This window comes from Thalassophryne amazonica, chromosome 23, assembly GCF_902500255.1.
Source record: "Thalassophryne amazonica chromosome 23, fThaAma1.1, whole genome shotgun sequence".
NCBI lineage: Eukaryota > Metazoa > Chordata > Actinopteri > Batrachoidiformes > Batrachoididae > Thalassophryne > Thalassophryne amazonica.
In genome coordinates, this window is record NC_047125.1 from 16,015,190 (window position 1) to 16,042,678 (window position 27,489).

The following is a 27,489-nucleotide window of genomic DNA, read 5'->3' on the forward strand; positions in this document are numbered from 1 at the left end:
TTACTTTGGACAGTTGACCCCAAGTCTTTAAAGTCTGCTACCTTCACCACATCTACTTTTTGCAACCTCACTATTCGGCCATGCACCCTCTCATTCAAACACATATATTCCATCTTGCGTCTATCAACTTTCATTCCCCTTCTTTCCAGAGCATATCTCCACCTATTGGGATTAGCCTCACAATATACTTTCTATTGCAGACTTTGGTCATTGTTGCTGGCATTGTCCATGTCAATTACTCATTAAAAAACTGGGCAGCTACATTTAAAATTTGGTATTTTCCCCCAAAGGTTTGCATTTTTGCTTCGTTTTTGACAGTTCTGGAAATCCAGAGATTTAGCATTTGCAATTTCTCAACTATGAATGAAATATTGCATTCAATGTCATCATACATTTTGGGATGATCCCCAGCTTACTTGCACCAAAAGTAGTAATGAGTGCCAGAGTTGTGTGTTTGAGCTGACTTTGGACAGTCAAACAAAAAAAAAAAGGCAGTGACAACAAAGAGGAGCGAGCACACAAATGTCTATCCATTCTGCAGCTTTTGTCTCACGTATTTCTGTTCCCAGGACAAGTGCCTCACCATGTTAAATGCAGCCTCAACCTCCCTTTTAATAGAAAGACATCAAACTGCAGCAAAAACATCTCAAAGCCTTTTTATGGGACCTTTAAGGTTAATGGACAGGTTTAGATGAATCCTATTTGGCAACACACACTTCTAAAAACCCATTTTATGGGAGTGCTGGAGCGAGCAAATTTTAAAATAACCTATGACAGCTTTGACACACGTTTGTGAACATTGACTGCTCCCATTTTATTGTTTTCAGTGTGGCGCCAAAACTATGTTCCATTTGTTCTGACACTCAGCAGTTATCACAGCTCTAAACTGCTAAAGCTCAGTTTGACGTGGGACAAAATATGAACTGCAAAAAGAAAAAAGGATGATTCTTCTGGGCATGAGTCATCTTTTTCAGTTTCAAAACTTATTTCGTAAAATGTATTTGGGCAGCAAGATGAAATTTAAAGAAACCCAAAATTGAAGTACAATTACTTCAATTACAATTAATTTTTACAAGTTTAATGTCCAAATTAATAATTTTTTTTGCATGTGACAGAAACATAACAGTAGTTCATACTTACTGAGTTTGTTAATAATATAAAAAACTCTTAATTTTATGGATATTTTGTATAATTGTTGAAATAAGTGGAATCGACAGTAGATCATAAGGGGAAATGATTGGTAACAAAACTGGTGCAGCTTGTCCCTCACAGTGAGCTGAACCTGGTCACAAAAACTGATTGTCAAATAGAAAAACTCCACCAACATAAACTTTTGGGATGTTAAGTTCTGTCGTTCGGATCCACATTCAGTGTTTTGGCAAACTGTCTTCGGCAAACTGTTTTCTGGGGATGAACTGAACAACAGACAGGAGCTCAGTGTAGCACACCACAGCATGCGCTGTTACTTAACATAGGGACTTTTAAATAACAAAATTAGGCAAGATGGATAAATAAATGTTAGACAAAATTTGGGATGTTATTTGATGCAAATGAACACAGATTGCAGGCCCATGGCATTGAAAACACTATAATAAAGGTGCCAATTGGGGATTTTTGTGCATTGCCGTACAATACTTTTATTAATGGCATGTATTGTTTTATTAATGGACTATATTTTGTTTCGTGCATGGATTCCGGAGAAAGCCTGAATTATTATTATTATTATTATTATTAATTTTTCAGTACATACACTAAGTTACCCAAGAGCACAAGTCACAGGACCTCCGAACGTGTAAAGAAATAATAAAACAAACAAACAAACCTGTGAACTATACTTTGGAATAAGATTAAGATATAATTATTTAAGAATACATCTAAGCGTTTGTGCAAACACTTTTTGGTGATGGATGAATATGAACCCACCAGCTCATAGAGTACAGGCCAACACGTCAACATGAGCACCAGTATCCATGCCATTTAATGAACATGAGCACTGGGCATGAAAATAACATCTGTTTAACATGGAAACTAACAATGGCACTAGTGCTGTGCTGTGCACCAGGTAGAAAATAGGGGCCTCTGTGATTCCACTAACCAGAACAGTGCAAGAAAACTGCTTGCTTGCAGAGAAGGATTTCTGCATTTGGAAAAATTTAGGCTATTATTATTATTTCAGAATTTCAAATTCTCACTAAAGGAAAAGCATCCTTTCTTGCTTCAGTGGTAACAGGAAGTGAGAGAGGAAAACAGCCGTGCGGTGTGGACCTACGATCACCTCCCTCTGAGCAGTCAGCTCACAGAGACTAGATGGTGGGCTGCTGCTATTTTACTCTGATTATCCCAGTGTCACTCCATCTGTCAAATGTGCAAGCTCACTCTGCCGCCGCAAACTCCCAACCAGTTTTCTTTTATCATCATTTTATATATTTATATATATATATATATATATATATATATTTATATATATATATATATATATATATGGAATGGTACCCAGCAGTAAACACAACACTATCGAGGAAATAAGGGGGATGACTGGGTGAGAAAAGCCGCAGCATGTGGGTACTTGTATCAATGCAGAATGAATGGAAGGAGGAAGCCGTGCAAGAGTCCGAGCCAACCCGTGGCGCGCACGTGTATCTGTGTGCTGATTGATGAAATTAACTCCAGGTCTGGGAAATTGATTCTGGCTGAGGCTGATCCCTTTTCCCTTCTGGCTGGCTTGCTTGTCAGATTTGTCTGTGCACTCAGCTTGTGTCCCTGATTTCTTCCATTCCTCCTTCCTCTTGTTCGGGTTGGTTCCTTTCACATTTTTGTTGTTTCTGACAGGAGTCTGATCTCAAACTGGAGTCGGGGGAGAGCAACATCAACACAAACAAGGTCTGTCCACTTCTATTTGATTCGATGTCTCTGCACACAGGTGAAGCTGTTGCATCACTTTATTTTGCCATACATTTTCTTTTCCATTTTCATGCAACCTGCATGACAAATTACCTGCTTTTTTTTTGAAAATCTACAACATTGTTGCTCTCTGGACAATAGGTGTGTGGATCCATATATATTTGTGAAAAGCTATACAAAACCCGACTGATCATTAACCAGTTCAAAGTGTACTGGGGGCATTTTTTTCAACAAAGAACAGATTTGGGCATGGTTTTGCTCAAATACCAAAGAAACTCACAAAAGCATTATATATAAAAAAAAAATTTTAAAAATCTATTGGTACTGGCACGCACTTCAAATTTCAAGAATCATTTCCTTGACTCAAGGACTACCACTCCATCAAATTTCACTCAAATCCTTTAAAATCTTTTCAAAGCATAAACAGCCAAAGCAACAAACCCACAATGATTATGACATTAATATAGTAATAATAATGAATGTTGAAGAAAGCACAGGTTTAAAATAATTACCATGTCCAAAATGATTGCTACCGATTCCATGATATTGGAACAACCTTTTCACCTATAATTAGAAACATTCATTCTATTTTCCAAAACTCATAGCTCTCCACCCCCACAATCTAATGTTTTTGTTTCACAGTCATGGGCAACATCTTCCAGGTCAAGTGTTGTGAGAATCAATTCATTACTTTTTAGTCGACACTGCTAACAAAGCAAAAAACACACAGGCAAAACCATCATCTCCTCGCACAGGTAACAAACTTCAATCCTGGTAAAGTACCACTGAATGCTCTTTAACCCTCTGGGGTCTGAGGGCATTTTTTTGGACAGTTCACTCGCCTGAGATAAATGTTTTATTATTGCTGTTAACAGCTCTGCCTGCATCCCACAATCAAGTTTTATGTCTCATTTTTCAGGACAACCTGTGCTTTCAGAATATATATGCTTTTGTTGTGTTTTATAAGTGTAATAAAGATTTACAATCACAAATAGAGGAAAAAGTAAAGCGGAAATAATTTTCCACACATATTTATTCAAAACACACAGCAAACTATAACACAACTGTTTTGACACTTTATAAAGGTAATTTGAGGTCTTGTGTGAAAGACTGTACAACAAAAAAGTTCAAACAATAAACACAAATGCACATTTTGAACAATATATACAAAACGGTCTATGTATTTATGTTCCAGACTGAGGAGCAGCCCCTCTCCCTCACCTCATTGATATGGTAAACAGTGCTTTACGCCAAAGGGAGAGAGCCACAGAGTAATCCAGTAACATTTAAATGAAAACTAGTGGAGCAATCCTGATAGTTACACAATCTTTGTTTGAGCATGTGAGATTGTCACGCAAGGCTCTCCGTCTGCTTTCACTTTTGCTGTGCGTAATGGCGCAGGGCGCATTGGAGGAGTTAGGGGACTATTCAAACAGGCCAACTAGTAAGATATCACTCCTAAAAACGATCTTTGGTTTATCACGTGAGGTAAATCTGCCCTACGATTGGATTTGGGAAAACCATGTGACGGTGAACCAATTCCGATTAGACACTCATATTGCACACGTCATCACACAGCTTCTATGAGGAGTACAAAGATGGCTGACGGTGGATTGAAAGTCTGCGGAGTTAACGTTTCAGCAAAAAAAAGTAAGTTTCTATCTAATATCATTAAAAAGTTATTTATAATTTAGTAAAGCTTGGTCCCGGCTGTCGTATACGATGGTGTCAGCCCCAAAGGGTTAATGACAAGCAGGATAAACATTTATCTGGCCACAAATGCATTTTATTTTCACAATGAGCAGAAGCGATTTTCAGATATCTGAACATCAGCTGAGGAGATCTCCGTTCATGTATGACTGTCTTTATCTTTCAACAAACTCCCTACAAGGGGAATTTTATGATCTCGTTATAATAATGCCTCCCTGTGTTTTTACCTTCTCCGTGGTCATGGTGCCCTGTGGCCCTCCTGGACAACTCTGCATTCATGTTACTTCAGGTGTCACTTTAATTAAGAGGTCACACTGTTGTAGAAGTACCCTCCCTATATCCTACTAATTTAGTCACTTGGCTCAAAAATGGAAACAAACGAGTTTGGAAAAGGATTTGCTCAGAATGAGTAAGAATAACAAACAACATTCATCAAAGTTTCTATCAGTTCAGGCAGAGCATTGGAGTCACAGCTCATGTTACAAATATCCACTACATACGCTGCTTCATTCAAGTGTTCACTCATACCATAAGTCATTCATTTCATTCACATTCATGAATGTTCATTCAACAGTACAAAATGCTCTATTTAATGTGTTTACTCAGAGTGCGGCAATTATCCAGCACAAACCAAAATTTGATTTTAAAGTAATAGATATGACTACATGTGCTTGGATATATATGAACTCCTGAATGAATCCAAATGTTCTGTGAACTAGTCAATGGCTCAGTTTTAATGTTATACATTACTTAAGCTTTTTTGTTGTTGTTGCTACTTTCGCGTCTACAACCTGTTGTAGATGTTCAAAAATGAGGGTTAGGGGGTCTCACAAGACTGGAAACAGAAATGTCCACTCGTGGTAGAGGACACAACACATAAATGTAAACCTGAAGAAGATCCCTGGTTGATTCCGTATTATGCAAATTATTGTATGGGTAATAGGGTTCTAAAAAGGAATAGTTTGCACCATCTGCTATGCTTAGTTATCATGTTACAGGGTAACATATGTCATATGTCATAGAATTCAATGGATGTTGACCTTGTTTGACCTTTACTTTGGAAACAAAGCATTCAACACGGTCAAAACTATTCCATTTATTGATCCTTTTATTTCAACCAATAATTTGCATCACTTTTTAGCAAAATTGAAGGAACTTTAACTTTTGACCCCTGTACAAAGTGAAACTGACATTTGTCACTGTTTTTGCTGTTTTTACCCCATAACTCCTGATGATTCAGTCATAGATAGTCCAAACTATACCTTTTTGGAATATTTACGTCAGACAAATAATGTGGTGTAGTTTTCAAAATGATTGGAGCATTTTTAAAGTTTGACCTGTGTGTAATTCTTCAGTGACCCCTACCTGGCTACAGCTACCACCCTCGGATGGCTATCATACATTTTTGTGTAGGTCATGGTACACCGAGGTTGGATTCTAAGTACCATTTCATCCCCTTAAGTGGTACTGATTAGGTCAAAATTCATGGCTGGTTCATGGACTACATGGGTCTGGCTCTTTTTTTCCATTTCCTGTTTTACTTTTGATCATCTGTTTTCTTTCTATATGCCCAACATCTGTCATTTCAGTGATTACCTCGGAGTGCATTTAAACCTCTCTCCAGCTTCTCTGTGCCAGAACATCTTGTGCGATGCCCAAGTCTACCAGTGTTTGTTTTCTGTGTGTTTCCTCCTTGCCGACCTTTCTAACTTCTCCAGCCTGCTCCCTTGTGTCCAAATACCAGGTATAACTGTATCTCATATTGTGACCTCCTGCCTGTCTTCTGGATTGTCAATATGCAGCTTTGCACTCGTTCTATGCTCCCCAGTCTTGCTTTAATCATCATAGCTACAGCTTGCTGACAAAGCAATATGGAGACCGTGGTTTTGATTTCAGTTTCGTGCAATGGATCTCATCCCAATGGGATTATTCCAATGACTTTACCTTTAAATATGCAAAAATGAGCAGCAACCCATTTTTGTAATTCTCTATCAAAATCAAAGTGCATCACAATGAAAAGAACAACATGGGGATTTGATCAGTACAGGTGTTGGAACTTCTTAAAGATTAAATTTGTTTCAGTCTCATTAAATTGGGCAAGGCATTGTAGCCGACAAAGTGGCTCATCGAGAACTAAGAAAGACTCAGAAATTGTCTCAATTCATCTGTTATTCTCTGCTGTTGCAAAGTTCCGAGAGAATGTACCTGACGTTATAACAGAACAGGCTCGGCAAACACTTGTTTCGAGCTCATCTCTATTAAAAATCAGCCACGAACACCATCCTTTGAAGTGCCAACAAGCATGCTAATATCAAAGAATGAGCACCTGTGCCTCTCCTTCACCACACTGTAGTGGTAAAATCTGCCAGAGTCTTTTAGCGTAACGTGTTCCCCAAAGCGCTGGCAAAGTTTGCTTTTAATGCCGTGCCCGGTCTCCGAGCAGAGCGGTGGCAGAGGCAGGTGTTCCTCTCCTTTACTTATTCCTCCACTAATCCCACTTATGTCAACCAGCAGGGCTCCGTTGAAGAAAACATTGGCTAATTTGCCTAATCAATGGAAATCCTGAAAATACTTGGCAACATGCCTTAACCAAAGGCCACAGATGTATGCCAACAGAAACTACTTCACAATGTGAATTTCTCTATGTTATGAAGCGTTAGATACACAAGTTGATGTAAGCACAGACTGTATATATACTGGACAAACCCTGCATGACTTGACAGACCTAGAAGAGCCACTTTGAAGCTCACAATTTTCTGCTCTGGGTGTCACCATTTTGACAGTGCTTATCTGCCTGCATCATGGCCAACTCATTAATGGATAAAGACATGGAACATGGGTGAGACCCTGCATGACTTAGGTGGAACATATGAAGGTTAGAGTTACCAAACAAGTTAAGCTAACAGGCTAACCTTAGTTAATCCATGATTACGAGGGAAATAAAATAAAGGTCATATTTTTAATGTCCACACAAAAACCATGTTTAATGAAATCTACTGCCCAGTCCACATAAACATTAATAAATGAAAACATTAAGAAACTACCTGGACAACTGAGAGCCTTCACAGAAACATTGACAGAAATACTGAAGCACAGACATCTTGGATGATCTGTTGGAACAATTAACCACCCAGAAATCCGTATTACCAAAGATATTTGTAATAAAATGCTCAGAACGGACAGCTAGCAGCCACAGATAGCGGCCTCTGTGCTACTGGAGTTCTGAATCTGATCTTGCAGTGGCATACAATATCTGTAACAACTTTACAGCTAAAGACATCTTAAACTAAGAAGTTATTAAAAAAAATTCCATCCCCCTCAAGCCAGTTGTCATGGTGGGGCTTGCTAGCTATAGCTGTAGAGACCTAAACTAAACTAATGCCTCTACTTTTTTCAGTCTCCCACCAAAATGGGAAAAAGAGTAAGTCTTTTCCATTTGGGGTGACTGTATGAACATGGGGGTCCAACATGGCGGCCGCCACGTGAAGACCGGCTTTGATGAAGATAAGAAGGCCTCATTCTGAACTCATGAAAAATATTACTGTCATGTTGTTGGTAATTATATACATTAATGAACAGACTCTCTTAAATTGTACATGGTTTAAATGCTGACGATCATGCTTTGCTTTCAGGTTGTGAGCAGTTAAGAAGCTCAAAGTTTAAGACAAGAATCCTAACCGTGCACCATTTGCTCTGTCACATGAGCATCTAAATTTAAAAAAGCCACTAAGGAATAAGATGCTTAAAGTGTTTGTGTGAGCGGGGGAGAACACAATAGACAACACCTGGCTTTAATGCAGAGCTTCAATGAAGCCATCTGTTAGGAAGACAACAACGTCAACTTAGTCCATAGTGCTCTCGTTGAGGTGGAAGTGATCGTGATGACAGCTCAAATGACACCTCGGGGACAACCGGCTCACTCCATAACTGGGACATATATTATACATAATTCATAAAAATTCTTCAGGATAAACAAATCAGTGCACATTGGTGAAAATGGACTATTACATTTCGAGGTGGAGTTGCATTAAGGGGTGTTTGCCACAATTTTTTTTTTCTTTTTAAAATTTATCTTTTAATTTTCAAGATTAATCATCCAAACAATGAATCAACTTTAAACAACAACAACAAAAGGTAAAAATATGTTTCGAGTAGATGGGAAAATGTTTTCAACATTCTGACAGAAGGATTTTTTTCTTGATATATTTATTACGTCTGCCAAGGACATAATAAAATCATTGGCATTTATTTATTTGTCACAGATAGATATTAGGCCATGGAAGACTCCATTAAATTTTGGAGGTGATCTGGATACAGATCCAGATTCTGGATCAAGATTTCCCTTTATATAGGCTTTGAAGGATTACGTTAAAAAAAAAAAAATACTTCACGGATTCTCACCACATTTACACCACAGATAGATATTAGGGCATGGAAGACTCCACTGAATTTTGTAGATGATCCAGATTGGTGGACATCAGAAATCTCGGATTGCTCTTTTATTTATATTTTACACCATTGAATCCTATATCACCAAGCAAGATCAAAATGTTTGGGTATGGTAAGGAACAGATCACCTTTGTTGTTTTTTGGCATGATTTCCCATCTGATGCAAACACACAAAGGACTTTACAGTGATGATACACACACCCGTCAATGTGCTGGCATGCAACTTTGGGACCTTGCTCAAAGGCCCCTTCATGACTATCTGCTATGATGAGGAACTGAACTGGTCACAAGAATACCTCTCTGGCTGCCACCTCCCCAAATGGAAGTTTAAAGGTATTCTGAGATAAGGTGTTTTTCTAGTATCTTATGACTTCTCCTGTTTTGCTGTGGGTCACCATGACAAATCTAGTATGATTCCAGATTTTGATTTGAAAAACGTTTTATGCCAGTGCAGTTCCTTGCACAACTCTGGATCAACAAGGAGAATGGGGGTGTTGAACCAGCAACATTTTTGTCAGAAGGGAACAGGGCTAACTGTTTGGTCAGGTAAGGCATTTTTTCTGAGGGTAGGGGCTGCTTGAGCCTTGACAGATGAATGTGCTATATTCCTGGCACTCACACATCAACACTTTGGACAAATCATCAGTGTGTAGATACAGTTGGTGCCATGCAAGATGTGGGATTTTTGCATCATGTCTATCTATAAAGCAAGAAGTGTGTGTGTGTGTGTGTGTGTGTGTGTGTGTGTGTGTGTGTGTGTGTGTGTGTGTGTGTGTGTGTGTGTGTGGGTGTGTGTGTGTGTGGGTGTGTGTGTGTGTGTGTGTGTGTGTGTGTGTGTGTGTGTGTGTGTGTGTGTGTGTGTGTGTGTGTGTGTGTGTGTGTGTGTGTGTGTGTGTGTGTGTGTCTGACTGTCAGTTCGACCTCAGCTTTATTATGAAACTTTTGGGGATTAATTTTCTAAATCTTTATTTTGAAACCTTTATTAGCATAAGGACTTTTAAAATAAGCAAGATGGGCAAATAAATGTGCTTTGGACAACATTCAGTGCCCTCCAAAAGTAACACTTAGTGTTTCACACATGTTAATTTGTTTATGCCATTTCAAAAAAAAAAAAAAAGAATAAAAATGTCTAAAATTATCTCACTTAAACTCAAACTGAAAGCAAATTTCTACAACTTGATATAAATTAATTAAAAATATTAAAGATAAGATTATGGGTTCCATAAGTAATGGAATGCTTTGGTATAATACCTTTAAATAATCAGTTTTATTGCCAGTTTTCTTCGCACAAGTCAGGGGATGGATACATGAACATTTCCAAGTCAATGAATTTTCTTAAACATTTTCATAAAAATACGACCTGAAAGTTCAACTACAATTTGCCAGAAGGTACATCTGAGATTCAAGCCTAAATTTGATGTTTGAGTGAAAGAAAATCCTCTTCTATATCATTTCATCATGAAGGTGTACGACCTTATTATTTTTTTCAAAAACCATATGGATTTGAATCACGTGTGATTACATCAGACATGCTTGAACCCTCGTGGGCATGCAAGAGTTTTTTCACGCCTGTCGGTTACGTCATTCGCCTGTGGTCAGTCTTTGAGTGAGGAGTCGTCCACCCTCTCGTCGTTTTTTCATTGTTTAGGAATGGCTCAGAGACTGCTGCTTTGTTTGATCAAACTTTTTTCAAAACTGTAAGGCACAACTGAGTGGACACCATTCGATAAATTCAGCTGGTTTTTGGTAAAAATTTTAACGGCTGATGAGAGATTTTGGTCTGTAAGTGTCGCTTTAAGGACGGCCCACGGTGCCTGACGGCGATCTGCGCTTCGAGGCGGCAGCGTCTCACCATTTCAAGTTGAAAACGTCCACATTCCAGGCTCTGTTGACCCAGTAAGTCGTCAGAGAACAGAGAACTTTCAGAAGAAGTCGGCATGAGGAGTTTATTCGGACATTCCATTGTTAACGGACATTTTGTAATGAAAGAACGTGCGGGCAGAGTCGCATGTCGGGCCGGACCCGACCGCGGGGGGTCGCGACAGGAAAAACACCTCCATTGAATACCTTAACTGGCAAGTTGGAACATGCCCAAGCTGTTAAACAATTTCTCAGTTACTCACTTGTTGAAAGCCATCAAAAGCCGCCTGAATTTTACAAATGGTTTTCAACACGGAGGTGTTTTTCCTGTCGCGGCGCACACAGATTTGCGGAGTCGTCACAGAAATGACTCGGCAAATTTGCGTGCACGTCTTTCATTAAAAAATGTCCTTAAACAGTGGAATGTCCGCATAAAGTCCTCATGCCGGCCTCTTCTGAATCTTCTCTGTTCTCTCACGATGTCCTGGGTGAATTAAGCCTTAAATTAGGATGTTTTCTGGTCGAAACAGGCCGACAACGGCGCCTGGAAGCGCTACACGACGTCCTGCTCTGTGGGAAGTCCTTACACCGACAGAAACACCCCATAATCTCTCATCAGCCGTTAAACTTTTCACGAATAGTGTCCACTCGGATATTCCTCACAGGTCCAGAAAAAATGTTGATAAAGCAATGCGCGCCGTCTCGAGCAGCGTGTGAAACAAAGGAATTCAGCCGAGAGGGCTGGACCACATCTCACTCAAGGCCTGCCCACAGGGAAATGACCTCACCGACACGCGTGAAAACTCACGCATGAGCACGAGGGTTCAAGCATGATTAGTGTAATCACACGTCATTCAAATCCATATAGTTAAAAAAAAAAATAAAAGGGTTGGTTTATTATCTAATAGACCTCGTATAACTGGAGATACAAAATGCAAAACAGGCACTACGCACAATTCCTCCAATCACAGTTGCTCAGTTTCTGAGAACTGTCTACTACACACAGATTTCCATCAGGTGCCATACTGCTTGTATTTCTTCATAATTTATGCAAATGAAGTTTGAGACATATTCAGTAACTTGGAAATGTACATGTATCCATCCCCTGAAGTGTCTGAAGAAAACTGGCAATAAAAGTGACTATTTTCAGGTATTGCAAATATATATATATATATATATATACTCAACAAAAATATAAACGCAACACTTTTGGTTTTGCTCCCATTTTGTATGAGATGAACTCAAAGATCTAAAACTTTTTCCACATACACAATATCACCATTTCCCTCAAATATTGTTCACAAACCAGTCGAAATCTGTGATAGTGAGCACTTCTCCTTTGCTGTGATAATTCATCCCACCTCACAGGTGTGCCATATCAAGATGCTGATTAGACACCATGATTAGTGCACAGGTGTGCCTTAGACTGTCCACAATAAAAGGCCACTCTGAAAGGTGCAGTTTTGTTTTACTGGGGGGGGGGGATACCAGTCAGTATCTGGTGGGACCACCATTTGCCTCATGCAGTGCAACACATCTCCTTCGCATCATCCGTGAAGAGAACACCTCTCCAACGTGCCAAACGCCAGCGAATGTGAGCATTTGCCCACTCAAGTTGGTTACGACGATGAACTGGAGTCAGGTCGAGACCCTGATGAGGAGGACGAGCATGCAGATGAGCTTCCCTGAGACGGTTTCTGACAGTTTGTGCAGAAATTCTTTGGTTATGCAAACCGATTGTTCCAGCAGCTGTCCGAGTGGCTGGTCTCAGACGATCTTGGAGGTGAACATGCTGGATGTGGAGGTCCTGGGCTGGTGTGGTTACACGTGGTCTGCGGTTGTGAGGCTGGTTGGATGTACTGCCAAATTCTCTGAAACGCCTTTGGAGATGGCTTATGGTAGAGAAATGAACATTCAATACACGAGCAACAGCTCTGGTTGACATTCCTGCTGTCAGCATGCCAATTGCACGCTCCCTCAAATCTTGCGACATGTGTGGCATTGTGCTGTGTGATAAAACTGCACCTTTCAGAGTGGCCTTTTATTGTGGGCAGTCTAAGGCACACCTGTGCACTAATCATGGTGTCTAATCAGCATCTTGGTATGGCACACCTGTGAGGTGGGATGGATTATTTCAGCAAAGGAGAAGTGCTAACTATCACAGATTTCGACTGGTTTGTGAACAATATTTGAGGGAAATGGTGATATTGTGTATGTGGAAAAAGTTTTAGATCTTTGAGTTCATCTCATACAAAATGGGAGCAAAACCAAAAGTGTTGCGTTTATATTTTTGTTGAGTGTATATATATAGCATCTGAAATGGCATAAACAAATGGATTGCTGACATACAGGGTTGGAAACAGTACAATAAAAATGCAAATCCAATATAAAAAACATTTTCAGTTCTTTAATAGGGGATTTTTGTCCACTGTTGTAGCATATTTGTATTACTGGCATTTATTCTCATATTAATGGAGTTTGTTTTATTTCATGAAAGCCCTTTATAAATAGTTGATGTTATGATGATAATTATTATTCATGAATATATATTTTGTAGTGTGCAAACGTTTTAGCTGCATTTAATACGTCATAAAAGCATTAAAAAGTATGAAAATCTGATAAATATTCATAAATAAATGAACTGTGTGATGAATTTCTACCGACTTCAACCACAGTGTGACGGTTTCTTAGTATGTCACCTCCACAATGATGGCGATAAAGCAATGACAAGTTTAAAAGATAACGGCACATATGCATGCAGGGGGAAAGAGATATGACATGCTGATGGTTTCAATGACACCCCTGAAATTTGACCCTCTGAGCTGTCGTTAGTAGGCATACTGTGTGGATTTTACGTTTTGTTTTGCTTTGCCTCAAAAGGTCAAACTTCAAGAAATATGGCAAAAATTAAATAAATTTAAAACAAAAAACAGAATGAAGAAATACAAAGGAGATGCAGTATGAGGAGAATTTGTTCCCAATACCTGAACATAAAACCGGCAAGAGCGTTCCCTTTTCTGCAGCTGCAACCCAAAGAAAAAAGAAAACGGAAGAGTTAAGAAAAGGTCAACAACGCCACAATTTGCTCTTGAAATACAATCACAATGCAAATACAGATTTCACAGTCGTGAGAAAAGATCTTAACTCTTGCAAGTGAAATCTCTGTTTTGAATAAACTGTTTGCAAAGCAGATTTACATTAATTATATCTCCAGTTATATTATATCTCAGCATGAATTAACGCTGATGAACACAATACCAAGGACAATAATTGTATATTCAATTTGAGAAATGCATGTGTGAACTTCATTTGTGTTTTAAAGGGGTAATCTGCAAAATCCATTTCCATCCATCTTTAACAGTTTAATACGGTTATTAAAAATCCTTGTTACCACAATTCCATGCCTATGTGACTGTAGAAACTTGAAAACTATAAATTAAATCAAAAATATTTTGTTGCCTTTCTGAAACATGTTATCCTTGTTTTAGCACAAAAATGCACAAGGCATTTGTTTGTTTGGTTTTTTTTTTTTGCATTAAAAAAATCTAACAAACCTTTAATATTCTACACAGCTGTTTGTTCCCCCAACAGACTCATCAATCAGCGCAAGGGTGCCTATTTTCGAACACTATTTGTATATCGTTTGGCACGGTAGTCTCCCAACTAGATATGAAGGGCTCATTCTAAGTCCAGGGAAATTATCCACTAATGAATGGATACTTATAAATACTGTAATCAACTTCTGCTAACAAACACCCTAAAATCCAACACACTGCAGTTTCAAGGTGTCAAAATTCAACTGTCATCTGCATCGTGACACCTGGGTAATGGATCAAGTGGGGCATTGCCAGATGGGGTGAAATACTGTTGGGACCTTGTGTGCTCCATGGCTGCTACACTATCCATGAAGGTCCAAAAGGAACCCTGAACATGAGACGGCTAACGGGTCTCCGTTGAAACAAGAGGTCTACAATGGTGGATCAGACAGAGGAGGTGATCGTTTGTCACCCAACGGGTATGAAGTTAGATGATTGCTGCAGTAGGCCCTCAGACCCCAATTGTCTGGGATTTCCCAGACAATCAGACCAGACTACTGTTCTGTTAAGGGCAGTGGGTTTGTCAGAGTGCAAAAACATTCCCACGTTAAACAAACCCACACACAGGCATCTCTCGATCGACCCTGGATGTAGGCATTCTAAACGGTGTGCATCTGGACTGGCCCTGTCCAACCATCTTCATGTCCACCCATCCCGTCTGGGAATCAATCAGGAGACAATCTTCCCTACCATCAAGGGAGTTCTGTGACAACAACATGTCTTTAGGGTATTTTTTAAATAACAAACCTAAGACATGTTTTTATTAACGTTGAGAAAATGTAAATATTCTGACGTCTTTTTTCAAGGCCAAAATCGTAGGGGAATAATTTTTTCTTGTGAGATTTGTAAAGGAAATCAAATAAGAGAGCCAAAATCCTAACTACCTCGTTTGTTGTGTCTTTCCGAAGACAATGATTTCCTCCTTTTGCCAACTCAATCCTCAACCCTCTGCTAATCTGCGCAAAATTAACAGGAATAATTTGCTCAGACATTTGCAGACTGAGGATGTTTTCTTAAGGTAAATATAAAATATAGTTGTTGGACCCACACTATATACTTCCATAGGTTCACCATGCACCTGGATATATTTGCGATTTACATAATAAATCACTTTAAAAAAAAATACTTTTCATACTTTTTCATATCCTTCAGCCTCCCCACCTTTGCACTATTTCCCCTTTAAATCATTAGAGAAACTGCAGACTACAACAGCACTTGTCTGACTTGATTGCTGTGTTTTACGAGAACCCTTTTTTTCCAAGAGGTAATATAAACTCCAGTTGCTCCTCGATGTGAATTTGCTTGTCGTGTTCTCTTCAGAGCCCTTTTGGCCATCTTTACAGCCTCCCTCTCCATTGGCGAAAACTGGCACTAAAATCTCAATGGGGACATCTGTGTCTGTTGTGGCAATGAAATAAAAAAAAATAAAAAAAATCTTGCAAGGAAAAAAAAGAAGCTAATCTGAGAACAGGTGTTCATGTTCCTCTACAAGTGAAGCTGCTACAGCAAATTAACGACTGACATTTTGAATTTCACTGATGTTTGTTTCTCTGCTGGCTGCTTGGCAGACAGAAAGTATTATTCTAGCTCACTATGCCTGAGTGCCCCTCGGTGCGCTCTGCTATGAATTAGGGAATAAATGCATTAGTTTCAAGTTTGGCAAAAATGAAAGACCGCTGCACTTCCACGTCTAACATCCAGTCCACTGAAACCTTACCCTCTGCCATTAGGACCCATCAAGTAGTACAAATGTAGTGCTTTGGACGAGAATGACATCAGCATAACCTCTTTTAAACCGCATCAAAGTCAAACTGATAGCATAAAACATAATAGCAGATGAAGAGATGTCCTGAGTTATCTACTGAAATTGAAGGTCTGTTTCCAGTGTGCACGAGAATAAATGGAAAATGATGGACTGCCATTTGGTTTGATAGCACTCACCCAAATGCACATCATTAGAAGGATACCTACTGTTCAGGTTAGATTTCCTTTTATTTTTAAGTTTATTTCCTTTGGATGCAAAAAACAAACAAATAAAAAAAAATGCCTTTGTAATTCCATTTTTTATCTTGTGAAGACATGCCAAAGTGTCAAAATAAATAAAAATCTAAATGGTCCCACCACTTTCTCAACTGGGAAAGTGATGCTTCAACATTTCTAATTTGAGATACTGCAGCTTCAATAATATAAATTGGGGGACGGGCAAATATATCAGCTGGTTCTCGTGAAAAATTCAAAGGACAACATAGAAAATTTGTAGATATTTTTGAGCTGAATTTGGACATATCCCTGTATTTCTCTTTGGGATGGTGGCGATAACATTCCATAGAACTGCTTTGTCATGTTGCAAGAACTGCCATTCTATTGAGGCTCTCAAGAGAAATGTAAATCCAAAGGCTGTGGTGATGGATTACTAAATCCTGAAAAATATTGGCATTATTTTTTTTATCCAACACTGCCATACTGTTATCTACTACTATAAGCTAACAGTTTTGGTCATCATTATGTCACAAGGTTCTTGACATGGAGCAATATCTCCACCTGGTGGACATTTACCTTTAATGCGCATACATTAGAATGAATGGAAGTACAACAGAATTTCACCAACAGCTCTAGTTTCTTGTAGCATTAAACAAGCTCTTCATCTCTTACAGTCTCCCCATATATTGCAACATAATTTAGAATGTCATGTGATGTTGTCTATCTGTCACATGGCCTGTAGTAATGGAAAAACTGTTTCCATTGTAATATTGCAAATAAGCCTTTTTCAAATTATGAATTTCGAAACAACTCACAAGCAACATATGAGAGCTTTTATGAAATACGCGTATTTCCATGAAACAGATTTCCAATTTAGTACTTCCAATTTCGTAATTTTGAGGGTAATGGAAACCTACCTAATGAGATAAGCATCTTATACTGATTGTTATTTGCAACCATAAAGCCAACCCCAACCAAAATGCAAATTAACATTTCTGAAAGTTAAATGAGCATAGAAATTCATGGAAATATGTGGAAAATATCACTTTTCTTTTTATAACATATGAAATGCATCATCAGAGTATGTTGATTAAATCGCCCCTTCTGGTCCTGAAACTTTCTTACTTGTTTCTGTTTCTTCTTTCTGTTTCTTGTTTCTTACTTCTTTCAAACAAATTTACAGTTTTCTAGCTCTTCCCAGTATCTCATCTGGGGGAGCCTAAACTTCCTGGACCTGATAGTTTCTCCTCTGGTAGAGCTCTGTTTTAGCTCAGGTTTACAAGTCCGTCCAGCATTTTCCACTGAGACAGACTGGTCCTGCCGTTTAAACACCACAAATGAGTTTATCATCCTCTCTGTTTCTCCAGTGGGGAAGCAATGGGGTCTCTATCTACAGGGTGAAATTCCATTCCAGCAAAACTGCTGATGGATTTCAGTTTAAAATCTTGAAGGAATGCCAGAGAGCCAGCCAGTTTCTCAGCTGGGGTAGGTAAGTTCTGACCTTGGGTCAGCTGGAGTCCCCTGAGATTCAAACACTTCAACAGTACCACTGCAGTGAAAGAGTTTACAGGACATCCAAGTTCAGCCACTTCACTCTATGTGTAACAAATTCAATATTGACATCATGAGGGCACTCTCAGGACTTGTTATGAATAAATACAAGATATCCTAAATAAATAGTTTATAGATACCACCAGTTTTTACAAGCACAGATGCCAAATTTGAAGTTTGTTTAATAAGTTCTGTCAGATTCTCAACTGGGAGTCGCAGTTCATGATGCTGCCAGTTTCCTAAGTGTTGCATTCCTGAAAGACCTCCGGGTGACTCGTACATGTCAAAATATTTCAATTCTGCAACACATTCTTTCTTTAACAGCTCAATTGTACTTTTAATTATTTTATAATTATTCATTTTCAACATAGTTTTGGTTTGCAACAAAACAACAGCATTCCTGCAGGTGATGCACCCGATATCGGAATACTTGTTGGAAATGAGGGCTGATGAGGCCCCCCATGTTGTTTGTTTGCATACCTTGTTGAGGCTCCGGGCTGCACTGTCTTTACCGCCTGGCGTGAGGTTCCTCAGCTGCACATCGAGGAGATCCACCAGCTGAACCATGGCCTTGACAGTGAAGGTGATGTCTCCTGCCTGAAGATTACGCTTCGTCTGCTCTGCCAACTCCCTGGCAATGACGGCAGCCGTCTCTCCTGCTTTAATCTGCAAAAATACATTGACAGGAACATGAGATGAAAGCAAATTTGCAGAATCCCAATAAGCCTCACCCTCTTACTCCCACTCAACCTTATTATTAACAACCCTTCGAAACATGACAAGTTGCAAATGTGCATGGTCTCAAAATAACTGCTAATAAGCCGATACATATTCCTCTACTCATGATGTATTGCAGCATGCGGTGAGATGGTGCATGGGTGAGTCTACACTGGGAACAATAAGGTGTCCGGAAGCAATTATAAAATCAACTATTGTGGGAATTTCCCCTGATAGCCATAAACCTTTATGAAACTAATGGGGAGCAATGCAGCTTGGGGGCAGAGGTGTCCACGTCGTACACAGAGGACAGATCCTAAAACATTTTTCAGTGTCATGTGCCAAAGCCCATGTGGTTTGCTTGTGTATGTGAGAGTGTGTTTCGAGCTCTTGAGGAAAAGCAAAACGGTTATTATTTCAGTATGTTATGTTTTGATGCTTTGCGATATGAAATATATTTTGTTTGGCTATCATTTCCCAATTTACTCCGAAATGCAATGCCACACAGATGTACTGGACCGAGACAGCTAACACTTAAAGTGACAGTGTGCAGGCTTCAAGGCCATTTAAGTGCAAAAATGGAATATAGCATTCATAACCATTTGTGCAGTGGTGTAATTAACTGCAATAATGGGTCCCTTTATGAATGGTGCCATGTTAAGAGAGTAGCCCAAAAAGGACATACTTTAACTTACAAATTTTGGAGGAATACTGAAGAAACTAGAGTGCCAAGGGCCCTCTGGGTTACCAGCTCAATTAAAGCTGAATGCAAAATGGCCATTTGTGGCATAAAAATGGCCACCATTTCCAAACGAACCAATCTATGACTTTAATTTTTTTGATGTGAAATATGTCAACGACTAATATTATGCCTTTGACAAATTTTTTGAGAAAACTGCCTTTAAGTGCTGAAAATGACTATTTTCGGCATAAAGATGACCACCATTTCCAAACGAACGAATCTACGAATATGAATCTTAGATGGGAACAATGTCAATGACCCATTTTACGCCCTTGCCAAATTAGACAAAAGGTTATCAGGCAGTTTTAGAGATATCACTAGAAACAGACAACACCAATGCCTACGATGGACGCCGCACCATGACATAGGGTTAGCAGCCCACTGGCCGGTAACCCAATAAAGAGGAATCAATGGTTGATCTCCAACACATCGTCGATTGATTACTAATTATTGACAACAATTTCCTAAACTATAATTTTCAAAAGAAGTAAAAAATATTTGACATATCATTCCTTGGCGCAAATGGATTAATTTAGTTCTGGTCAGCCATTAAAATAAGCACGAACAGTGTGCTTTTTTTTTGAAGGTTATTGCTGTGCAAAGAGTGTCAGCGTGTCATCTGTGATGACTTTTTATTGCAAGAATTACAGTGTAGCTGAGCTGATCATTAATCACAACAATTTACATAAAGCAGTGCAAATAAAAGAAAAAAATATTTGCATTCAACACCAGAAACTCTAAAACTGTCATGACTAATTACACTTCTGCAGTCAGTAATTTAATTTCAATGATTAAACGGCAGCAAGAAAAGGTATGTGAAAATATTTTAAATCCTCATTTACACATTTATAGTTGAGAAAATACATTTAAAGTACCTATACACAATATTTTATAACTATTTGCATAGATTACACATAATTATCCAATTTTGTGGATCACTGCATTCTGCAATGCCACTATTACCCCCGATTACACAAATATCCACGCCCTAATTGAGTATCTGATTGTGTTTTTAGCCAAAAATGTACACAATCAGGTCTCAGAAATTGGTAATGTTTTCGTGTATCATCTTATCAGTCATTTGTAGGAATGTTATCAACTGCAGGTATATTTTAATGCATCATAAAACCATTAAAAATCATGATAAACTGATAAATATTCATAAATAAATTAAATGTGTGATGAATTTCACCTTTAACAATAATCAATATGAAAACTGAGTTCTATCTACGTGTGACTTTTCAGGATAAAAGTCATGCCAGAGTATAAGTCACAGGACATCAGCAACTATTTTACAGAAAAACGTGACTTAAAGTCGGAATAATTGTGTTTTACATTATTTTTAATATTACATGATCATGTGTGTTTATGTGGTATTCTTCCGGCCAATACACTTACAAAGAAACTATTAATGTTGTTATGGAATAAAAATATACCTCACATAGTCACTTTTGTTGGAAATGATTTAAAAGGGGGTAGGGGGAATCAAACACTACTTTCATTATAACTCTGGGATGCCTAAACCTTTTGCACAGTACTGTTTAATTTGGGGTCTAAACATCAAAATTACAAGTATGGTGTTCTACATGGAAGAAAGTTTCCAATTATGTGCAGTCCGTGGGTGTGTGTGGGTACTGTAGGCAAAATGGGAATATTGCCTACTTATTTCCAGTGGTGGGCATAGATAACCAAAAAATTAACTTCGATAACAGATAATCAGATAACTGAAAAGTTATCTTCGATAAAGATAAAACAAAATGTATTGGAAGTTACAGATAACCGATAACAGATAAATTCCAATATTATCTCTGGCACGTTTACAACTACTAGTAAAACAAAATTAATAGCTTCTAGTAATATTAAAAGTAACAACAGACCTAAACAATGAGACCACACTTTTTTCTTTCAACATTCTGCCCCTGCTGGAAGCTCTTGTTTACTACAGCGCTCCCAGCACAGAGAGCAGCCATAAGGCCAGCTCTCTACCAATTACAATGCTCCAGTCAGGCAGAGGTCTTGAAAAATAAAGTCATGCTGAGTTATGGTTTTGATTTATAAATAACACTAATACCGATAGAATAACTCCATTAATGTCAATTCTGTCATTTGTACAAAGTTAAAATATAACATATCTTTTAATGTTGAATAATGCACTAATTCTGAGGTTTTGTAACAAACAGACAGATCGCAAAAGATTCTGGGTAAAAGTGCCTCTGCTAAACACTGACTGGTTCAGTCATTCATTATGTAAACCAACACGTTAATGTGACGTCTGTCGTGTGTTGGTGTTTAAAGATAGATGTGCTTTTGTAAAATATTCCATTTTTTTATTTGTAAAAACAGGCATTTTTACGGAGCCCTGAAAGTGTCATCGCAAAATGTTTTGCATGTGGAGAGAATGTGCGCACGTTTTATGATGTTGTAAAACATGCTTTACAACACTGCAGAGCTGGCTTGTAATGTTATTATTATTATTATTATTATTATTATTATTATTATTATTATTATTATTTTGCTGTTGTTTTGTTTTTAAACTTCATTTGTAAAAAAAAAAAAAAAAAAGCCATTTGCAAAGCCAAAAAGTTGATTTAACAATCATCTGATATAACCAGGGTCAAAATAAATAGAACACTGCCATCTGCTGGTTCCCAGATGCTTAGTACTTAGGGCGAATACTGCCATGAACACTACTGGCTAGTAGATGGCAGTAAAGGCCTTGAAAACAAAATTCCAGAAAATCCCTGTCTGCTACATTTAAAATACGTGGAATTTAACAAACGCAAATACAAAACCAATGTCTATAAATGCAGATAATATATTCAAGAGAATTTTAGGCACTAGAGTTTAATGCTGTTGTCCGTGGAGCCTGAACAGAGTGTCTGAAATGCATTTGTCCTGTCGTGATGTACTGAGATTACATCATCGTACCCATAATGCACTGCGGGGCAGAGCATGTGCTCACAAAACCTTAACCTTTTTGGCCATATCAATTTTTTTTTTTTTTTTTAGCAAGCTAACTAGCTTGCTAACGCTTTCGTTTTTATTTTATTTTTTAGCACTGTTGCCGTGCGTTACCTGTGCTGCTCCACAGCGTGTCTGGTGGATTTTTATTTTATTTTATTTTTTAGCACCGTTGCCGTGCGTTACCTGTGCTGCTCCACAGCGTGTCTGGTGGATTTTTATTTTATTTTATTTTTTAGCACTGTTGCTGTGCGTTACCTGTGCTGCTTCATGGCCTGTCTGGTGCCTTAACTAACGCACTCCTTCTGCTGAATCACCTCTAAATTATTTACACATTATTCACTTCTGCTCTGGGTGTGAAATGTTTAGTTATTCCTCGGCCTCCTTTAGCAGTAACGGTACTTGTAATAAGTGTAGCTTATTCGTAGCTTTGGAGGCCAGGCTGGGCGAATTGGAGACTCGGCTCCGCACCGTGGAAAATTCTACAGCTAGCCAGGCCCCTGTAGTCGGTGCGGACCAAGGTAGCTTAGCCGCCGTTAGTTCCCCCCTGGCAGATCCCGAGCAGTCGGGAAAGCAGGCTGACTGGGTGACTGTGAGGAGGAAGCGTAGCCCTAAACAGAAGCCCCATGTACACCGTCAACCCGTTCACATCTCTAACCGTTTTTCCCCACTCGGCGATACACCCGCCGAAGGAAATTTGAAACTGCTGGCTAAGGCTAAGCGTAAATTTGGTAAGATTGTAATTCACGTCGGCAGTAATGACACTCGGTTACGCCAATCGGAGGTCACTAAAATTAACATTAAATCGGTGTGTAACTTTGCAAAAACAATGTCGGACTCTGTAGTTTTCTCTGGGCCCCTCCCCAGTCGGACCGGGAGTGACATGTTTAGCCGCATGTTCTCCTTGAATTGCTGGCTGTCTGAGTGGTGTCCAAAAAATGAGGTGGGCTTCATAGATAATTGGCAAAGCTTCTGGGGAAAACCTGGTCTTGTTAGGAGAGACGGCATCCATCCCACTTTGGATGGAGCAGCTCTCATTTCTAGAAATCTGGCCAATTTTCTTAAATCCTCCAAACTGTGACTATCCAGGGTTGGGACCAGGAAGCAGAGTTGTAGTCTTACACACCTCTCTGCAGCTTCTCTCCCCCTGCCATCCCCTCATTACCCCATCCCCGTAGAGATGGTGCCTGCTCCCAGACCACCAATAACCAGCAAAAATCTATTTAAGCATAAAAATTCAAAAAGAAAAAATAATATAGCACCTTCAACTGCACCACAGACTAAAACAGTTAACTGTGGTCTATTAAACATTAGGTCTCTCTCTTCTAAGTCCCTGTTGGTAAATGATATAATAATTGATCAACATATTGATTTATTCTGCCTTACAGAAACCTGGTTACAGCAGGATGAATATGTTAGTTTAAATGAATCAACACCCCCGAGTCACACTAACTGCCAGAATGCTCGTAGCACGGGCCGAGGCGGAGGATTAGCAGCAATCTTCCATTCCATCTTATTAATTAATCAAAAACCCAGACAGAGCTTTAATTCATTTGAAAGCTTGCCTCTTAGTCTTGTCCATCCAAATTGGAAGTCCCAAAAACCAGTTTTATTTGTTATTATCTATCGTCCACCTGGTCGTTACTGTGAGTTTCTCTGTGAATTTTCAGACCTTTTGTCTGACTTAGTGCTTAGCTCAGATAAGATAATTATAGTGGGCGATTTTAACATCCACACAGATGCTGAAAATGACAGCCTCAACACTGCATTTAATCTATTATTAGACTCTATTGGCTTTGCTCAAAAAGTAAATGAGTCCACCCACCACTTTAATCATATCTTAGATCTTGTTCTGACTTATGGTATGGAAATAGAAGACTTAACAGTATTCCCTGAAAACTCCCTTCTGTCTGATCATTTCTTAATAACATTTACATTTACTCTGATGGACTACCCAGCAGTGGGGAATAAGTTTCATTACACTAGAAGTCTTTCAGAAAGCGCTGTAACTAGGTTTAAGGATATGATTCCTTCTTTATGTTCTCTAATGCCATATACCAACACAGTGCAGAGTAGCTACCTAAACTCTGTAAGTGAGATAGAGTATCTTGTCAATAGTTTTACATCCTCATTGAAGACAACTTTGGATGCTGTAGCTCCTCTGAAAAAGAGAGCTTTAAATCAGAAGTGTCTGACTCCGTGGTATAACTCACAAACTCGTAGCTTAAAGCAGATAACCCGTAAGTTGGAGAGGAAATGGCGTCTCACTAATTTAGAAGATCTTCACTTAGCCTGGAAAAAGAGTCTGTTGCGCTATAAAAAAGCCCTCCGTAAAGCTAGGACCTCTTTCTACTCATCACTAATTGAAGAAAATAAGAACAACCCCAGGTTTCTTTTCAGCACTGTAGCCAGGCTGACAAAGAGTCAGAGCTCTATTGAGCTGAATATTCCATTAACTTTAACTAGTAATGACTTCATGACTTTCTTTGCTAACAAAATTTTAACTATTAGAGAAAAAATTACTCATAACCATCCCAAAGACGTATCGTTATCTTTGGCTGCTTTCAGTGATGCCGGTATTTGGTTAGACTCTTTCTCTCCGATTGTTCTGTCTGAGTTATTTTCATTAGTTACTTCATCCAAACCATCAACATGTTTATTAGACCCCATTCCTACCAGGCTGCTCAAGGAAGCCCTACCATTATTTAATGCTTCGATTTTAAATATGATCAATCTATCTTTGTTAGTTGGCTATGTACCACAGGCTTTTAAGGTGGCAGTAATTAAACCATTACTTAAAAAGCCATCACTTGACCCAGCTATCTTAGCTAATTATAGGCCAATCTCCAACCTTCCTTTTCTCTCAAAAATTCTTGAAAGGGTAGTTGTAAAACAGCTAACTGATCATCTGCAGAGGAATGGTCTATTTGAAGAGTTTCAGTCAGGTTTTAGAATTCATCATAGTACAGAAACAGCATTAGTAAAGGTTACAAATGATCTTCTTATGGCCTCGGACAGTGGACTCATCTCTGTGCTTGTTCTGTTAGACCTCAGTGCTGCTTTTGATACTGTTGACCATAAAATTTTATTACAGAGATTAGAGCATGCCATAGGTATTAAAGGCACTGCGCTGCGGTGGTTTGAATCATATTTGTTTAATAGATTACAATTTGTTCATGTAAATGGGGAATCTTCTTCACAGACTAAAGTTAATTATGGAGTTCCACAAGGTTCTGTGCTAGGACCAATTTTATTCACTTTATACATGCTTCCCTTAGGCAGTATTATTAGACGGTATTGCTTAAATTTTCATTGTTACGCAGATGATACCCAGCTTTATCTATCCATGAAGCCAGAGGACACACACCAATTAGCTAAACTGCAGGATTGTCTTACAGACATAAAGACATGGATGACCTCTAATTTCCTGCTTTTAAACTCAGATAAATCTGAAGTTATTGTACTTGGCCCCACAAATCTTAGAAACATGGTGTCTAACCAGATCCTTACTCTGGATGGCATTACCCTGACCTCTAGTAATACTGTGAGAAATCTTGGAGTCATTTTTGATCAGGATATGTCATTCAAAGCGCATATTAAACAAATATGTAGGACTGCTTTTTTGCATTTACGCAATATCTCTAAAATCAGAAAGGTCTTGTCTCAGAGTGATGCTGAAAAACTAATTCATGCATTTATTTCCTCTAGGCTGGACTATTGTAATTCATTATTATCAGGTTGTCCTAAAAGTTCCCTAAAAAGCCTTCAGTTAATTCAAAATGCTGCAGCTAGAGTACTGACGGGGACTAGAAGGAGAGAGCATATCTCACCCATTTTGGCCTCTCTTCATTGGCTTCCAGTTAATTCTAGAATAGAATTTAAAATTCTTCTTCTTACTTATAAGGTTTTGAATAATCAGGTCCCATCTTATCTTAGGGACCTCGTAGTACCATATCACCCCAATAGAGCGCTTCGCTCTCAGATTGCAGGCTTACTTGTAGTTCCTAGGGTTTGTAAGAGTAGAATGGGAGGCAGAGCCTTCAGCTTTCAGGCTCCTCTCCTGTGGAACCAGCTCCCAATTCAGATCAGGGAGACAGACACCCTCTCTACTTTTAAGATTAGGCTTAAAACTTTCCTTTTTGCTAAAGCTTATAGTTAGGGCTGGATCAGGTGACCCTAAACCATCCCTTAGTTATGCTGCTATAGACGTAGACTGCTGGGGGGTTCCTATGATGCACTGTTTCTTTCTCTTTTTGCTCTGTATGCACCACTCTGCATTTAATCACTAGTGATCGATCTCTGCTCCCCTCCACAGCATGTCTTTTTCCTGGTTCTCTCCCTCAGCCCCAACCAGTCCCAGCAGAAGACTGCCCCTCCCTGAGCCTGGTTCTGCTGGAGGTTTCTTCCTGTTAAAAGGGAGTTTTTCCTTCCCACTGTGGCCAAGTGCTTGCTCACAGGGGGTCGTTTTGACCGTTGGGGTTTTACATGATTGTTGTATGGCCTTGCCTTACAATATAAAGCGCCTTGGGGCAACTGTTTGTTGTGATTTGGCGCTATATAAAAAAGAACTGATTGATTGATTGATTGATAATGAAAACATTATCTTCGATAATTATCTGTTATCGGATTATTGGAAGTGTGCCCACCACTGCTTATTTCCAACTGTATTTGATGCATTATGGACATGTCATTTCATCAGTAATTCTGAATCAGAATCAACCATTTTTGCATACACCATCACAAGGTCTACGGCATCCTGCTAAGGTTTTAATTTCCACACCAAAGTGTATTTTCTGGCTTTTGCATTTCTTTGCTTGCAGGTTTAATCAATAACCAATTTTCGCAAACTCGACTAATGAGTGCTTTTCTACTTTCGCACGTCACCTGCTTATTTGACTAATTGGATTCTGTTAATCCTTACAGAATTGCTGCAGTCATCTTTGTCATTTTCACAGTTCTGCATCCTGCACTTCCAATTACAGTGTACAAATCTACCTAGCGGGGAACTAATAATATGAGGAG

The 27,489-nt window shown here is 38.9% G+C and overlaps 1 protein-coding gene across 15 annotated transcripts in view; it reads right to left on the bottom strand.

Annotated features, from left to right (window-relative positions):
* The window catches only part of LOC117505291 (adhesion G protein-coupled receptor L3-like), a 397,273-nt gene that overhangs the window by 111,901 nt on the left and 257,883 nt on the right, over positions 1-27,489 (bottom strand). For 11 of the 15 annotated variants that reach the window (XM_034164911.1, XM_034164909.1, XM_034164917.1 and 8 more), the window contains 2 exons: positions 18,528-18,713; positions 13,905-13,943 (listed from right to left, as the gene is read on the bottom strand). In XM_034164911.1, coding sequence (XP_034020802.1) covers positions 13,905-13,943; positions 18,528-18,713 — 225 coding nt within the window. The remainder of the gene's footprint in view (positions 1-13,904; positions 13,944-18,527; positions 18,714-27,489) is intronic. The other 4 variants (XM_034164919.1, XM_034164914.1, XM_034164918.1 and 1 more) reach the window with 1 other exon arrangement.